We start from the raw sequence: 18193 nt of genomic DNA, 5'->3' as shown, positions 1-18193 counted from the left end.
CATGATGGATCTCCTTCTGCCTGGTCCTGGTGAGGAGGTGTGGGACATTTGCTCACAGCTGCCCGACCAGGCAGGGGGGGCAGTGGACTTCAGGGGTGGAGGAGCTAACGTGAATCAACTTTCTCCCACCCCACTTGAAGGGTTTGCTACAAGAAAATATGTTAGATATTTGTTTGCTCTGGCTGCGAGTGCACAATAAGGAAGAGTTTAAGGACAGCTGATCCTGCCTTTGGGCAAGGGGATGATGCAGAATACTCTTGCCAGCTCTTCCCACACCATTTTCTCCGATAAGGGGATTATGTGGTTAGAGTTGTACGCTAATAGCACCAAGCACCCTCCCAACCCTAGAAACAGCCTGTATAAAGGCTCTTTGCTGCTTTTATATAGGCTTTATATAGTGGTACCTCCTCCCCATACCACTGCACTCCAGCAGATTTGGATATTCCCAACAACCGTCTGGGACGCCTGGGAGAAGCTGAGCAATCCAGCAGCCGTGCCAGGGTTTGATGTGGCTTCTGCGCATTCCCCAAACCACCCGGCTCGTCAGTAGGGAAAATGATGGTCCACAGCAGGTCCATAGCATCATGCAGGAGGGGGCCAAAGCCTTTGGTACTGCCCTGGAAACACTTCCACACACACCACGGTTTCTTGCTAGGAAGCTGAAAATCTCCGCGTGGTCTTTGTGACAGTGGGGCTCTGACAGCAGACATCCTTTTGTGGATTATTGCCAAAAATCAGATGCCTGTAAAGCAAGCCAGAAAGTGTCTGCTGGGGAAAGAAATCCCCCTGCCTTTCATGAGAAGTTAATAAACGTCAGAGAAAAAATCTGAAGACATAATAATGGCTGTGAGGATTAACTTTCTTTCATGGCAGCAGTGCCAGATTATTTATTGGAGATGCATTTTTCCTAGTTGTGGTTTGGGGTTCTTTTTTTCCTTAAAAATAGATAATCAAGGGTTTATGAATGAAAGGCACACTGGGAAAAAAAAATCAATTTGACACACAAAATTAAATTTCAGCATCAAATAGCTTGGATTTAGCACAAAAGGAAAAAGGGTATTTCATGCAGGCATCCTGCTGCAAAAAAAGAAGGCCACTGGAGATTATTTAGGAGGTAATAAATAGGATTAATATATGAGGAGTAAATAGGGAGGAAGTTTAGGCCGTAAGAGATTAATGAGGGACATACACTTGCTCTTGCTTTGCGCCCAGATGTATGAGCTGAATTGTATTTTACGGCTTTCGGGATGAATAGAAAGTGACAGAACGGTGAAGAAACTTCCCTAAGAGCTTTCCCTCACAGCCCTCCTGGGACTCTCTCCCTCAGAGATGGGAAAGGCTATATATGCTAACTCTGCAGACAATATGCTAACTCTGCAGTTTTTGGTGATGAGCAGAGGAAGTCCCTACAGACGGCTTCGTTGGCACATGCTTCCTTCCTTCAAGCACAAGACAACCAGTGAAGAGGACTTGGTTTTGCACAGAAGCCACTGAACTGCGCGTGAATAGGCCTTAGCTAAGTTGCCCTTTAAATCACGTAATTAAAAGCAGCAAAGAAAATCTTAAAAGGCATCATCCAGTCTTTAGATGCACACAGCCACACGTGCACATATGTACGCACAAGCACATACCACCAGAAAAACTTGCTATTTCAAAACCATTTACGACACGGCTCCAGATAAGTATTTAGGCAATGGAATGTCAAAAGACTTAATATCATTATTATTCTGGAAATCGCATTTTTTTTATTTCTAACTAGTTAACCTCATTTTTAAAAAAGGCACATTTAAAATAATTTGTTCGGTTTCAGATGGAATTAAATGCCTCAAACAAAGATAAGACTAAATGAATTGTGTAATCATCATTAAATCCCCTGTTTCAGTACCAATTTTTCCCCATCCCCAATCACCTCTCTTCATTTTCAAGCGTGCTAGCCTAAGTCGCTTCCTGTCCCCATCCGCCTTCTCTGGTTTTGTCCCAGAACCAAAAAATGATTTCCTGGCCAAGTTCTCGACTTACTCACCATCTTCACACACACCAGAGAGGCTGGCCATAACCGCGGGTGCCCTCCAGGAGTGTCTGAGACCCTCGTCACTTCAGCGTGGCAGCCCACCTCCATTTCTTTCGGTCACTCTCTTTCCCCGCATACAAGGGGATGTTCTGGTTTATTTGAAGTCTCTAGCTGGGTGCCAAGGTGGTAGGAGATGTGTTTGAATTGCTTTGGTCACTACATCTGAAATCAGGGCATCCTGAGAGCACCACTGTCAACAGGGGCAGCTGCTGGAGTGCAGTGTGGGCCAGGCGTAAAGAGTAGAGTTTCTGATATGTTCAGTATAAGAAAAGAACCTAGGCAGGCCTACCTGAAAAGCCTGGCCATCGTAGGACTCATCGTAAGCAGTGTACAAAATCTCATATCTCATTGCTTCACACCAAGCAACACCTGGTTTCTTCCTACATCTCCGCCAAAATCCAGTTCTCCTTCATAAGCAGAAAGTTGTCATAATCCAGCCCTATTGTAAAAAAACTTCCTAAGTCACTTTTCCCCTGGTGCACAGCCGGCAGACTAGGTGTGCACCATGGCTACCGCACAGGTCAAGCCCAACTGCTTGGCCGCGCTCATTGCAGGCTCTTCTTGCCAGTGCCCTGCAAGGGATGTAGACACTGAGGATGGCTTCTGCCCACAAAGCTTTGGGGTGACCAGAAGTAAATAACAAAAAAGCAAGCAGTACTCTCTACTGCAAGCCTCCTTCATACCCAAGGGGACGGGGCAGGAGGCTTCCCCCAGCCCACGTGCTTTTTACTCTCATCTGTCCGAATAAGAAAGGAGAAATGACATCAACCCCATGCTATGTAGGAAGGAGACTGAGGCATGAGCTATCACTGGTCTTCAGAAAAGTCAGCTTAGACCAGTATGAGAAGGACATTCTCTGTGGTGGACTGGCCAGTCCTCTGATTAGCGAAGCAGTTGCTTCCCAGGAAATCAGTGGGGGTTTTTTGTTCAGATTTGCCAATTTTTTGCTTTTACTATGTCTAGGAAAAACAGAATCTAAAATTACTGGTGCAAAATAAATATGTCTGAGCCCAGCCTTGCCAAATAAGAATGTTTCTGTCGATTGCACAACCAAAATGAGCAATATTTGAAATACTTTTCAAAAAAAGTTATCTTTCCAGTCTTTCCTGGCATGTTATTTAAACCATGCCTACCAAATGGATTCATTTAGAAATCCATATGCCTTTCAGAAAGTAAATAAAGTTCTTATTTGAATAAGTTTCTACGTTTGTTGCCAAGCTTTCAGGGAAAATGTCCGCTAATGTTTATCACAACATCAGAGACATGAGCCAAACTTTTGCCAACGCACTACATTATCCTTCGAGGGGATGGAATTATCTATTAAAGCAATAGCTCAAATTAGCCAGCAATTGTACTGTGAAAAGCCACATGGAGGAGATCAGCCACAGGCCATCGTCCCTCCTGACGGGCACCACGGCACAGTGCGACAGCCTGGCAGGGGGGCAGAACGGGGAGTTCCAGCCCTAATTCTGAATTTCTGGCTTTTTGTGGGTTTAAGCCTTATGTGGACTCACCGAGTTTCTGATGGGTGTTTTACAGCCGAACTATAAATCCTGAAAACAGGGAATGATGATGGAAACACAGAATACCCCATAACCACAGTACATGGCTCTCGTGGGCACCACCATAGTCCCAGGCTTACAGCTGAGTTTCAAATTATTCTATTGAATTACAGAAAGGGCTGTTATTAGGCTCCCCTCCCCTCGACCTCATTATATATAGTGGCTTGCCAACATTAAACCCTCTTTCTAACAACTTTTGCCTATAAACTGCTTAGCATGTCAAGATTTTTCTGAACACTGCAATCTGATACATTCAGGAGGTAACACACATGCAGTGAGACTGTGTGTCCCAGGCTAATGATTTCCTGCTGTCAGTTTAGGAGTGGGACATTGTGGATTTCTGAGTATTTTGGGGAGGTGGATTCACTGGCCAGCTGGCAGAGGTAGCCCTGCAGGGTGGAGTTAATATTTGCTTGTTAAGAAAATTCCTGAGCCTGATGCATTTGTCTGGTAGCTAGACTAATTTAAAAAAAAAAAAAGAAGCGTGGTATCACCTTCATAGAAGTAAAAAGCGACAAACCCAGTCAGGACACCCACAGACTTTTGGGAAGCTCAGTTTCAAGAGATGCAAAGTACAGGCTCAGCTTCTTCAGCACATTTGCAACTTCTGGCTCCGCCGTCCTTTAACTTTGCTGCACGTTGCTCCGCAGTTGTTTCATTTCACCTCCTGAAGTGATCGCAATTCAAGATGGAGGGGAGAGAAATGCACCTGTTTCTGCATTGACTATAGAGAAAGAGGACTGATTTCAGTTCTCAGGGACAAAAATGTACCGCATCAAGCACACAGCTTTTTACGGGAGCAAGTGGGTTCAGTTATTCATGAAAGCAAGCTGAGATTTTGACGTGACAATCTTAGCAAGTGAACAGATTTACAGAATTCAATAATATTTCATGAAAATTGCCCCTTTGGGAGCACTTTTTGCAGCATATATCCCATTTCTTAGAAAAGCGAGAGCATGCCTTAAGCAAATGAGTTGACTTACTGTGAGACAGCTGAAGGAAAAGAATAAGCTCATTGAAATCCCCACGCAGAGAAGCCCTAAGGGAAGGGACTCGCACAGGGGTGTTTGCACAGTGCCTGGTACAATGGGTCCTAACCTGGTCATGCCCTTTGGTTGCTATTGCAGAGCAAACATTCGACAACAAAGAACGAGCAAGAAACGCTAGGGTCAAGCTCAGCTACCGAATCTGCATTGTGTGTTTCCTGCGTGCCTCCTCGAGCACTACCGCTGCATCCAAAGGACAGCTAAAGCCAAAGGAAAAACCTCCTCTTGGCCCCACCGGCTTTTGCTCAGGTGCCTGGTGCGTCGTCCAGATTTTCATCAGATGATTCCTGTCATCCATGGACCTTCCCAGTGCGTGGGAAGGCATTTCTGGGGCGATGGAAGATCGTCACCTGATAGGAAAGACTCCCACGCAACTATCTTCAGAGTCCAAAGAGCAAGTTCTTGGCAGTGGAGAATATCTGCTAGACACCTTTGTTCTGCTTATACAGAATACCCTCTGATCAGTCAAGGAGCACAGTTTAAAGAGTACTTCCATTGTATTGGTCAGTAATGTGCACCTATGACAACTAAAATGCAAGTAACGTACCAGGTGATCTGTGGCAAATATGACAACTGCCCACAAAACTCCAGAAAGCAAATGTATCACGTTCAATGTTGAGCCAATACTGGGTGCACATTTCACGGAAAGATTGCCAGTAGTTCCTCATCTGAAGTTCTTTTTTGTCTCTTCTCAGTAGATTATCTTTGGGATGGTCACCAGTCCAGCCCTGCAGAGGCTCTGCTGCCTAATGGGCTGGCTTCATACAAGCGACAGCAATTGCCTGATCCAAGGCAGATGCTGCTTTCCTCATTTGCGTACAAAATACACATATTCCAGCTAGAGTCAGAGAATGGCGGGTGACAAGTGCCATCTGTAAGACTCTGGAGACAAACCTGTCTCAGTTTTGGGTGAAATTTGGTTAGTTTCAAGTTCTTAGGACTTCTGTGGCTTTTTAATAACTATGAAACGTGGCACATGTAAAGACCCATGGTGGCTGCAGGAAAGCGGAGTCTGCTCCCCGAGCATCTCGCACACAGCACAAATGCCTCCGCGCCCCCACAGGGGACCGTGACTTCAGCTCACACTGGCACGGAATGAGTTTGGCAGGCTAGAAAATCCCGCCTTAAATATTTGACATTAATGGTGAGAGAAGGTTGGGAAGAAATGAAAAGCACGTCAGAAAGCTCAATCTGAAAAGAAATGTGCAGTTCAATTTTACAGTTCCATAAAAATGGCAAGAGAGCAGTTCACAGCTGGCGAGAAGGAAGGCCCAAGCTCTTGGTTTCACTTCCCCCACCAGTTGACATTTATAGGGTTACTGATAAACAGTACTTACATAAATCAGTCAAGTCGCAGTTCGCACTGCTATCGCAGAGCAGACAGCTATCATGTAGTTGTTATTTCCTAAATGAGAAAGCCTGAGGTGAGGAGGAAAATGAGGTGTATATGCTTCTCCAGTGGGTAATTTAGCCCAAAGCCAAGCGTCTGGTTTACAAAGAGTATGAACAACTTGCTACAACCCAAATTAAAGCCTTCAGGCTGAGGAAGAGCTTCTCTACTAGTTTGGATGCTGACGTTTTTAATAAGTACCTTGCACTGCATTTTCCCCCTGATTTAATCATAATTGTTATTCTGCTAAATGTTTGATTCATTTAACCGTTATCCTGCACTTCTTGAGATGTTCAAGTAACTGTTCGTACAAGCCTGTATGCACAATTCCCCCCCGTCATGAAGAACTGCTAGTGGAGAACTTGGACTGAAATATTTCTGAAGAGCATTTTGCAGGACACCCAGGATGCCTGCTTACACGGAGACGTTCCACACTTGTTCAACCTCACCTAGCGACCCACCTAGCACGGACCTTACATCAGTGGCTCTCAAACGTCAGGGACCAGCAGGATTACTGACAGTCTGAAGAGCATGTGGTGCTGGTCCTTCCACTTCTGCTGCAAGAATCAGGATGAGAAGGCCACAGAGAAGCAAGCACAGAACTGCAATGCAGAAGTGAGAGTGAAAGAAATTACTCAAGAACAACAGATTTATTTTAAAAAAAAAATATTCTGGCTTTATTTTTTCCTCAAAGCTTGAGTTAAACTAAGAACAGTTGCAGTTACAGAAAGATTTCCTCGTGATTACTTGACCACATCAGAATGTGCTGCAGGAGCTCCACAGATGTCTTGGATTGAGGGAATTACCCAAGCAAGGGAGTCACAGTTAAAATGAGGGTCATGCAGCCACTGTGGACACAAGAGTGCTCTTCAAGAACACCTTCTTGAAGGAACACGTTCCCTGAGAGAAAATCATTGCAGAGCCATGTTTGGCTCCCTCAGGAACGCCTGCCTTCCCTCTCCAGGCACCTCCTGTCACCTTCGTTCAAATGGCAGAGAGGTAACCAGGTACGCACACTGACACGGATGAGCTAGATGTCTCCAAAACGTATTCATTGTCTACTGTCTTTAGCCTCAACTTTAGAAGCGATTCTGTTCTACACCCTGCAAGACCGAAGGCAAGAAAGCCTGTGTAGGTTCGATACGGAGACTTTCACTTTTTAAAAGCACTGGCTGTTCTGGATTTCTCCATTTTCAGGAAGGCAAACTTAATTATCAGGAGAGTTGCTCACCCAGAGGAGTTGTTCACACCCAAGTCCAACATAAGGCAAAGTATGTTAAAGCATACTGTCCTCTCAAAAAGCAGGAATTTATGCCCTCCAAGCCATTATGGGAATCAAAGAGATGTTTTTACTCTGGAGAATACATGTGTTCTGCACACAATACTTAGGTGTGTATTGAGGACATAGTTTTTTTCCCAAACCATGCAAAAGGAAAGTTTTCTGGCGCGTACTGGCATTGCACGTCCTGATGAAATAGCAGCCACGTGAAATGGTGGAATTGTGCATCCACAAACCAACCATTCTGAATAGCCTAAGGCTAGGCAAGCGTGTAGGAGATGAGTCTGTTCGTCAGGTTTTATCAGGCCTTTGAAGGCTTGGTATTTCTTCTCTAAAGTGCAGATTTTGATTTTGTGCTCCTGCTCTTTACATGCAGACTAGAACCCTGCATGCAGAGCTGCTTCTGACACACTTCTATACGTACTTAGGGGACTGCTGTAAAACTGCACCAGCTCCAACACAGCGGTGCATAGCTGTGGACTGTGCTTTACCTCAGTGCACATGGCCACGTGCACTGAATTTTACTATAAACATAGAAATAAAAGGGAGGAGGATGCTTGGTGGCAGTTTCAGGAAGGCATGACTAGATCCACGCGAACACTTGAGAACAAGGCACACCTGACCGTGCTACAAAAATCTCTGCAGAGGTTTCATGAGAGGTCCCCAAGAGGAGGTTTGTAATACTGAACTCAGTATTGTTAATTTATTGCCTTCCAGGGACAGCAGATACATTTACTAGAGGATGTGGGGTTGATTTAGCCTACACTCAGCTTCATTCCTGGGCAAAGGGGTTCCTGGGGTTTTTTTCTTTGTTTTTTTTTAACACAGTAAAAAAAAAAGTGCCGCTGCAGCCAAGAGAAACTGCAGACTGTTACTTATCTTTACAAGTGACAGCTTCCCTGATCAGACTCATTTTAGCAGGGTGAACACAAGTTAAAGATTTGTGCCCTTTCTCCCCTCCTACTTTAATCTATCAGCATGTCCTCCAGCTTTCCACGCTGGTGTCGGTCAGGCGATTCACATTCTCACACCTTGCTTTTGCCCTCTCTCTTCCACGGCCCCGAACACTCCTCCCTCCTTAAAAACACAATTCACTAAAGCACAGCATTCAGCTGGCTGCCTCCCCATCATACTCCTCCTCGGTTTGGGGAGGAGGACTCACAACACTCCAGATACTCAAATGGCCACTCCAGATACTCAATGGGTGTTCATCTCTCCAAAAAATCCCCCGAAACTGAAGGAGAGAAACTGGAATGAACTCACTCCAAAGTGTAAGAGCATCCATCCGGGCTTGGATTTTGAGAGACAAGGAAAGGCATTTGCATTTAGATGGTTTCCAATCCCCTGATTTCCATCTGCGTCTTTGGGCATTGCAGCCTCCTTTGTCAGACTGCCTAAAATATTTCATAACTGAGCAAGTTCACAGGAGGAAGCGTTAGGCCACGGCCCCCTCCCTTTCCTGGCAGTAACGTGGGAGGAGAGGCGATGCTGATGGATGGGCAGGGATGCCGAGCGCATCCCCCTCTCCCAGCCAGGCTGGCCGACGGTCCCATCCCATGCCCCAGCAGGTTTCAAAGGAGGCACTGTGCAGAAGGCGCCCAGCCTTCGGCAAAGGGGCTGCTCCTGTGCCTGGAAAAACGAGCAGTCCCAGCAGCTTGTTTGTTTGTTTGTTTTTCCAGGGGAATACAGGTTCACTCATCATTACAATAAGCACATTCACGCTGGCCCTTGGCCGGCATGAGCCTTCCAAGCCCAGCGCCGTGTATGAATGAGCCTAGTAAGAGCTACATACTGCGGAGTCTTAGTCAATGTTTTTCAAATTTGGGTCAGTCTGAGGCGCCCTGGTTGAAAAAGTATTGCCACGAGCATTGTAAATTAGCATTTTATATTCCCTTGAAGTGCCTTTTGAGGAAATTAGCCTTCATTACAGAGGCATCTCCCCTGTAAACACGGCAAACAGAAAATACCTCTGCTGACAAGGACAGCATTGTAGGGCAGGGAAGGAGAGCGAATGTTGCGTCTGAGGGAAGAACTGGACTCATTCAGCAGCTCAATGACACGGGCATGGGCATCTCCCCTCCCCAGCAGCATCCATCCGCTACAGACGGCCATGCCTTTACACCCAGGAGCAGCACCCCGTTGCCCTCCAGGACCTACCAAAACACTAAAGGTGAAGGCATCGACCCCTATCGAACACATCTCAAGGGCATCAGGAGCCTCGCGTTACTGCCAGCACGGTGGTTCGCCATGCCCAAGTCGCGGGCATCACAAAATTATCCCGTTCCCAGCCCCGGGATCTAAACTGAGAAGGCAGCAAGAGCGCGGGGATGCTGCGGCGTTGTTTCGTTTTTTGGATTTCGGACCATTCTCATGTCCCAACCAGTGCTAGGGCCAGGATTTTTGGCCTGGATTGGAAGCTGGGGAGGTTCCTCCACAGGCGAGTGCAGCCAGTGGAAGTTGGCTGGCACGAGGCGAGACTTTTCAAAACCTTCCATGCTCCAATCGGAAAGCGGCCGAACGCTGGCTCTTCTCAGAAAAGTGCTGCCCTTGTCCTTTTTTTTTCGTGAAAGCGAACTTGGTATTCAGTCGGAGCAGGCCAGAGCTATTTCAGACACGGAAGACAGCAGACACAAATCAATAGAAAAAAATAACTTCTTTTTATTTACAAAAAAAATCCAAATATTGGATGCTGTAAACAAAATTCACAATCTGTTCCCTCTAGAGTCTGTTTTCCGTCAGCTCTTTTTCTGTCTGTGACAAAGCCTATAGTCAAAATGTTCCAAAAGAGCAATCCAAGGAGCAGTTTGCTGCAACAGGATGCCTTGCAGAAGGCAACAGTTGTAAGGAAATCTGAGGGAAAGCAAATCTGCACAGACTCCTAACAGACTGCAGGAGCCTGCAGTGCTTTAGCCAAGCTGTCTTGAAATTTGCAGGCTTTTTTTTTTTTTTTTTTTACTATTTATTTTGTTAGCAAACCATTATTACAACAGCAAAAGAGTACACCGATTTTCTTTCTTGCAAGGGAAACTCTCTGCATAAAGAAAACCATACAAAAGAATATATTCAAATAGGAACTGAATATGCAATTACAGTTTTTCCTTTTCTGTGCAGTTTTATCTAACACACTTCATTTTCTCAATGAAAAAAAAAAAAAAAGCTTTTTTTGAACCGGTAGGAGCTTCTGACATGATGCAAACCAAGCATTTAGCAAGAGGTGTTCAGAAGATTTGTGTGAAGGCCTTTGTGCAAGATAAAAAAAAAAATATTTAAGTGCAGTAAGAGAAACTAGAAAAATATTATCTTTTTGGTCTTCTAATTGCCCTTCTATTTTTAGAAGAAATGTTCTTGCATTCGGGAGGACAGCTACATCTAAGGGGAAAAAAAAAAATAAATTACCCCATTTCAAAGCTCTCAGTTGTTTCATGATGGCTACATTTAACCAAGTTTAGCGCCCTGTTGGTTAGCAGTAAATTCAGCTGCGGCACAAACAGTTTTACTGTAATCAGGTCAATGTTTTTAATCAGTTCAGCTCTTTAAAAGGGGCACTGTCTCTTGTAGCACAAGTTCTAACCTTACATGTGATTGGATGGGAAAAAATGAAGCCTACGAAGCAAGAATGCGGTTATTAACTTTAAAAGTACCAGTGTGCTGAAGAGTAGGGGAAAAAACCAGTTAAAAAAAAGTCAGACTTTATGGAGGGGAAGGTGTGCAAACCGCAGAAATAAACCAGCTTTGAAAAGGGGTTCTTATTTTCCTCTTGGCCTGAACTCATGCCTTCTTCCCACCTCTAACACCAGGCACCTTTTAAGCCACCAGTCACAAATAAAACAAAGCTCCACCAGTTCCACCACTTGATCATTAACATATGCAAAACAGATCCGGAATACCTATATAATATATATAAAAACATATTATATATGTATCAAAATGCAAACGCTGAAAGGTGCAGTTTAGCTCAGAGCCCCGCTGCATGCACTATAAGGTAACTAGCTGCTGTCAATCATTTAAAAAAAAAAAAAAAAACAACAAAAACAACACAATAAAATGTGAGCTGAGAGGAAGTAAATCAAAACTTTCTTTCAAGCAACGGAAAGAAAAAAAAAAAGGGTCCTTCAAAGGAAAAATACATCGTGTCATGTAGTATCAGCCTTCTGTGGTTGTGGCACAGCTATAGATTCTCAAACCCTTTTAAAGAGCGGATGACTCATTTATTTGCTGCAAATAGTTGTGGGGAGAGAAGACATACCACATTACCAGCTGATCCTATTTCCCCAGCCCTCCCCATCGCTTCCGCTAGCAAAACCTTCCCAAGGAACTGGAGGCAAGGGGAAAGAAGGGGCCAGGAGCCCCCAGCCCGCACCCTGCGGGGGGCTGGAGGGGGGGACTCGAAGGGGACCCCGGCGGGGACCCTTGGGGATGAGGCCGGAGCCCGGCGGGAGGCTGCAGCCGTGGCCGGAGGAAGGGAAGGAAAGTGGGGACCAGGGTCTGCGAACCAACGCCGGGAAACGGCAACGATTCCCCGCTTTTAGGTTTCCTGAAGGACTCGCACCGGGAAGGTGCTTCAGTAAACAAACCGGGTTCCTGTGAAATTGCCTCCAGAGTGTAAAAAAATAAAAAAAAAAAAAGTACAAAGCGCGACAAAAATAGATGTACCTTGCTCGCTCCGTAGGGAAAACACACTGCCAGGACACGAGTCCTCTCCCTCTCCCCTACCCCTGCCTCCTCCAACGCCAGACCCTGCCTGCAACCAGCCAGAGCACAGCGAGGTTTCCTTCCAAAGCCTGAATTCCCTTTTCTTTTTTTTTATTTTATTTTTCTTTTTTTTTTTTCCTCAGTAAGAAAAAGCAAAATATTAAGAGTCAAGTGTCACTTAGTCATTAGGTTTTCAAAGCCCAACAGAGAATTTAACACCTTCAGAGATGGCACTGAAGTGAAAACGACAGCGGAGGTTGATTTTTTTTTTCTTCCCCCCCTCCTACCCTCCCCCACCCCCACCTCCACCCCCCACCCCCCCGCGCTGGTCTTGTTGGGAGAGGAAATGAAAGTGAATAGTTATTGTTCCAATGTAAAGTGATTCCATTTAAATAAAGTACAGTACTGAAATTGTAAATGCAGTGTGACAACCAGATCAAAGATGTTTAATATTTGCATAAAAATATATATATATAATATATATATATATAAAATATAATTTTAAGCAATCGTGCAACACTCTTAAAAAGGGTTCATTTCACATTTGCTAAATTCTAGTGGTCCTGGAATGCATAACGCATTCGATTAAAAATACTCCTTTAAATATTAACAATTAGTGTTCAAATCACCAACTAATACAATATTCTTTAGCTGTCAGGGGGTTTAAATAAACCTATCTTTGATCCACGTTCCACTGAATTACACATCATGGAGGTATGCAGTCACAACATTAGTGGGTTAAATGTCAAAATGGCATTACAGTACAAAATAGTTTAAAAAAAAAATCAGCTAGTCATATGTTTCTCCATCTGTGGAATTATTATGGCTCACAAGCAACCCACTGAATTACTGTAATCCGTGTTCTTGCAACCAAAGACATTATCTGAATCCCACCTTAATCCTGACTGGTTCATTTACTCCAAATTTCTCAGGTGTGGGTTAAAAATTCACTGCAAGGTGCCCACTGTCCTATGACATCCTGTTGCAAACTGGAAAACACATAGTACTTTATTTAAACATTCCTTAATTGCTACATTTTCCTAGACCACATTAATATATATTGTGTGTGTATATATATAGATATACACCTATAACACGTACATATATACACACACAAACATATATACACACATACACACACGTACCTAGGATAATAGCACACCGACATAACATTAACTCTATACAAGTATTTGCCAAGAAAAAAAATAGGGCATTTCCTCCACCACTTATTCACAAGCTTATGGTTTGGGTTTTTTTGTTTTTAATCCTTGTGTCCCTGATAAAACAAAATGCATGGTTAAACCACAAAACTATATTTTTTTTTTCTCACTTCAAATTTTATGAAGGCATCAGGCACTTTTGATTACTGTTGGTGTGTACAAATATAGCAACATCTTTCTTTTCTTTTATATATATATATATACTCTACTGTATCTTCTTTGCTCGGATAACTTATTAGTGAAATCTTTGGTCCTTGAGTATATTCTGTTTGCCACAGCTGGTTTTCCTGCACTCTCGCATTTTTAAAATGTGAGACATGCACACAGCTGGAAATAATGGACTTTGTCATCGTACGTGTTTCTGTTTTTATAACTGTACCAATCCACTACTGTTCATTTGGAGCAAGCTGTTTCTGGTAAAGCATTCTAGTCAAGCAAGCTATACATTCTACATGGTCAATCCATAGACGGCACTTGCTGCAAGCCCCAAATGCAGTAATTCCAATATACATTTTTATTCAGCTTATCTCTGCTTTATGCCTCTAACTTTTAATTCCTGAATATATATATATAGAATTGTTTTTTGTGATTTTTTTTTCTTTTTGTTGTTTTTTTTGTGTTTTGTTTCTTTCATAGTCTCCCTTTTGCAGATCCCATTCTAGAGTAAGAATAAAAATTAACAGAAAATAAGGCTTTCCCACCTTCTCTATGCCAAAGCTATGGGAGCAGATATTGCCAACCCATATTGTCATCAAGCATTCCTCCCTCACTTATTTCAGGGGAAGCTGGTTGCTTTTAATGACAGGCCTCTTGTGCTCTGGGGTAGGATCCAATTATTTGGGGGTTCTTTCTCGATCGTGCTCCCGGTATTTATTAGAAGAACCGCAAGCTTTCCCCAAGCTTGAACGCCAGAGCAGATCATCATTGCACAAAACACCCCGTTTTCAAAGGGGCGTGTTGCCCCTTCCTACATCTTAGAAAACATTCTCCCCACCGGGTCTACTAATTTCGGTCCTTAATTACAGGGCAGCCAAGTAGAGTATGTGTGCTGCTGGCAAGGGAACACCGTCTGAACCTGGGCGATATAGTAATTGCTGAAGTTGGCATCTGCTACGTAGGGGGCTGGCTGGTAGTAGCAGGTGACATTGGCCACATTGGGGATGATATTTTGCTCGGCTAGGACCCGGATGGCCAGCATGGTGATCAGATTCAGAGTCTGTCTCCTCTCATGTCCCATCAGGCACACTGTGCTCTCATTCACCACACCGTGAAGGGTCATGAGATAGTCATACTTGCGGTCCTCTAATCCCACAAAGTGGTTCTGCAAGTAGGACTCCAGCTTTCTCTGCTGTTCTCCAATGTCTGAGAAGTCAATGAAAAACCTTGAACACATGTATCTCTGCAGGGACTTAATCTCGGATTCGGAGGCAGCCCTAAAGCCCCTTACCAAAAGGTTGCAGTACTTGAGAAGACCACCTCCTCTGATTTCTTCTGGGTTTCTGGTGGCGATTATCTTGTTGCAGAGGTGATCAAAGGCTTCCTGGAAATCCCCATAGACGCTCTCACCAATGATAGTCGGGTGAAAAGTTTCGGTCATCGGATTCTCTGAACACTCATAAAAAAGCAGCAGGGAGTCCAGCTTGATTTGAAAGGAATCGACACTGAATTCAAACTGCCGCCTCAGAGAGTCCACAAATTTCAGCTCCACATTTTTGCCACTGTTGTTGGACAGGGAGATGAGACTCCAGCGGTCTGAATCATTGCATACTTTTACCATTTTCTGCACATAAGCCTCCTACAATTGGAAAGACAAAATGAGCAAATGAAGACACAGATGCAAGAAATCTCCCCTTCACTGCATTTGTTCGCGTGTTCCCCCCCACCTCCAGCCCATCCTAGCATTTCATAAAAGATTTCAAGGAGCCTGCAGATACAAACCAGAGAAGAAATGCTTAATGTGCGAGCTTGGAGTGCTGTCACTGCAAGGGGATGACTGGGGAGGACGCTCTTCTGGGACTGTGTCATGCAAGGGAAGCATATGGCAACACTGCTTCCTTCAGTCACTTCTAAATACATCTACACACGAAGCCCAGGGCATGCATGCCAAATATCCATGCACTCACACACAAAAGGTCACCGCTACAATCACACACAAAACCTTCCTTATCGGTTTCCACTTCTCCCTTCCCTCCCCAGAAAAAAAAAAAAATAAAAAAAAAAAAAATCAAACTTAGCAAGCGTTCACTCCCTTCAGCCCTGCTCTTTCACTGCAGGTTCCACAAACCCGCCCCATGTTCCAAAAAAAACCAACCAACCCAACTCTTTCAAAAAAAAAAAAAAAAAAAAAAAATCTTAGAGGCATTTGGCATTCAGCCTAATTGACGGGAGGGACCTGTCTCCGGGAGGAGGGAATATGCCTCTCCGCCGGGGCACGCAGCGCACCAGAAAGCCTGCTCTGCAGACGGGGTTTCCTCCTGGCAGGCATTAAAGCCAGCTCAACCGGGCCCCAAGCCCCCGGCAGCGGGGTCGGGCGACCCGAGCTGCCGCAGCGCCCGTCGGGCAGATCCGCAGCGCCGCGCACGCCCCGCGCAAATCAACGCTCCCAGCAAATTAAGCCAGAGAGAGGGTGGAAAGACTAATTAATCCTGAGGAGCCCCGGCCAGCAAGCTTTACTGCAAACTCCTCCTCGGTTATAAGGGGTGGGGGGGAATCACTCACGGTCCCTGTGGGGCTTGGGGTGTGGGGGGGGGCCGCGGCGTCCCTCGGTGCACCCCTCCATCCCCGGCGGGGAAGGTGCCCCGTTCCCCGCTCTGGGCGCAGGGCAGCAGCTTTTTACCTTGAGGGTAAGCGGCGTGATCTTCTCCTTGTTCACCCCCTCGGGCAAGAAATCCAAGAGGCAGTCCAAGACCACGTCCTTCACAGTCTGAAACTCGGCTTCCCCTTTGAGGTCGGCGCAGAAGATGAGGTCCAAGTCCTTGTAGCCCAGCCCGCTGTCCTGGTGGAGGACGTGGCTGGCGGCCGAGCCGTTGAGCCGCACGTCCCGCAGGCCGATGCCCTTCTCCTCCAGCCGGCTCCGCACCACCTTGACGATCTGGCGGGGCTGCATGGCCAGCGTGGGGAAGTTGCCGCGGCCGTGGATGGGGATGGTCTCGCTGAGGATGCGGTCCAGCCGCTGCACTTGCTCCCAGCTCAGCACGTTGCAGTGCGCGCTCTCGCAGCCCCCCGCGTAACTCCCGCCGGGGCCGCCGCCGGCCTTCTCATCGTCTGCCATGGTGCCCGGCCGCCGCCTCCCCGGGCTGGACGGCACCGCTCCGACTCCTCGCTGCCCCCCCGGGGCCCCTCTCCCTCCGCGCCTGGCAAAAGAGGAGGAAAAACCAGCGGTCAGCAGCGGTGCGCACCCGCTCCGCTCCCCGCACGCACCGTCCGGACGGCGCCCACCGCCCCTTCCCGCGGGGAAGAGGAGGGGGGGACGACGGGGGACGGACACACACCTATCGATTAAATGAAAAATTAAAAAATAGGGCGAGGGGGAAGAAAAAGCCCCCCGGAGCCAGGCGGTGCTGCAGGGCAGGGGGAAGGCGCCCGACCTGCAGAGCCGCCGCCGCCGCTCTCGGCGCCCCCGCCGGGGCAGAGGCCGCCCTGCCGCCGCCCGCCGCCCCGCTCGCCGCCGCCGCGGGCTGCCGCCGTCTCCGGAGCTTTCGTAGTTCTGCCCGGCAAAGGTCCCCAGTAGTTTTTATACGGGGTTTCTCCGCTCTTCCGGGGCTCCGAGTCACGGCGCCCGCGTCCCGCCCCCTCCATCTGCATGGCCGGCCTCGGCGGTGCCCCCGGCACGCCCACGCACCGCGCACCCACGGGCCGCCCCGCCGGCCCCACGGCACGGCAGGGCATGGCTCGGCCCGCCCGCCCGCCCCTCCGCGCCGGCGGAGCGCCCAGCGCCGCGCAGCGCGGCCGCCCCGCCCCATGCGCGGCCCCGCTGGAAAACCCCGCGCAGCGCAGCCTCCCCCCCCCCGCCCCTCCTCTGGCGCGGGTTTGGCCGCTCGCCGAGGGGGGAGGCAACAAGTGTAACCCCCCGCCCTGCACCCGCGGGGGGCGCGGACACCCCCATCCCGCCTCCTGCCGTGCCGAGATGCGCGCCCGATGGCACCCAGCTCCGCGCTGCCATTTTCATTCCCTTTTTTTTTTAATTTTTCCCTGTCTTTTTTACCAGCCCCCTCCGCACCCCCCCCCCCCCCCCGACATTCCCGGTCATCCCAGGCACAGCCAAACTTCATACCAGAGCGCCGGAATTTGGCAAAGGGCCCCGTTACGAGCAGATGCCGAGGATCCCGGACCGTGCGGTTTGAGCTGCTCGGCTCCTGACCGAGATTTTCAAAGCCGCCTGCGGCAGCGCAGGGCCAGCGCGACGTGCCGGCCCGTCCCTCCCGCCCTCCTTCCCTGCCTCCCTCCTTCCCTGCCTCCCCCCTTCCCTGCCTCCCCCCTTCCCTGCCTCCCTCCTCGCCGGCGCGGAGCGGGGGTGGGGGAAGAAATCCCGAAGAGCACGAACGAGTCGGTGCCTTCCAGGGAAGCACCCTGCCTATAAAGTACAACTTCGGTAACTGCGGAGCGGGAAAAAACCCCACACGTATATAATACATACATACTATATAAACATATATATATTAATTTCAATTGCATTTTAATTATTTTAACATTTTAGAATGGGTGTCTCTGCTCGTTTTTCACCTGTTAAAGTGCCAAATATACATATAAATATTATTTAAACCAGACTAAGCGGAGCCCCCGCGGACTGCGGGAGGAGCCCCCTCCGCCCCCGCTGCGCACCCCGCGCAGCTCCGCGCTGCAGACGCGCGACTTGCGCGCGGAGAAGCCCGGGGCGCGGGGGGGGGGGGGGGGGGGGGGGGGGAGAGGGCGACGGACGGCGTTGCGTCACCTC

The 18193-nt window shown here is 47.5% G+C and overlaps 1 protein-coding gene across 3 annotated transcripts; it reads right to left on the bottom strand.

The window, feature by feature from the left end:
• Positions 1 to 12386: 12386 nt before the first annotated feature.
• TENT5A (terminal nucleotidyltransferase 5A) lies at positions 12387 to 17669 on the bottom strand. Of its 3 annotated transcripts, none has more exons than XM_063330105.1 (3): positions 17534 to 17669; positions 16097 to 16613; positions 12387 to 15055 (listed from the first exon to the last, which is right to left on the bottom strand). In XM_063330105.1, the coding sequence occupies exons 2-3, from the start codon at positions 16529 to 16531 to the stop codon at positions 14276 to 14278; spliced, it is 1215 nt and encodes a 404-aa protein (XP_063186175.1). In that variant the 5' UTR covers positions 16532 to 16613; positions 17534 to 17669; the 3' UTR covers positions 12387 to 14275. The 3 variants fall into 3 exon arrangements, with proteins under 3 accessions (XP_063186175.1, XP_063186178.1, XP_063186176.1); XM_063330108.1 differs by lacking the exon at positions 17534 to 17669 and adding an exon at positions 16752 to 16965; XM_063330106.1 differs by lacking the exon at positions 17534 to 17669 and adding an exon at positions 16848 to 16911.
• Positions 17670 to 18193: the final 524 nt, after the last annotated feature.

The sequence above is a fragment of the Chroicocephalus ridibundus genome, chromosome 3 (genome assembly GCF_963924245.1).
Source record: "Chroicocephalus ridibundus chromosome 3, bChrRid1.1, whole genome shotgun sequence".
In the NCBI taxonomy this organism is placed as follows: domain Eukaryota; kingdom Metazoa; phylum Chordata; class Aves; order Charadriiformes; family Laridae; genus Chroicocephalus; species Chroicocephalus ridibundus.
This window is presented reverse-complemented; position numbering and strand designations above follow the sequence as displayed.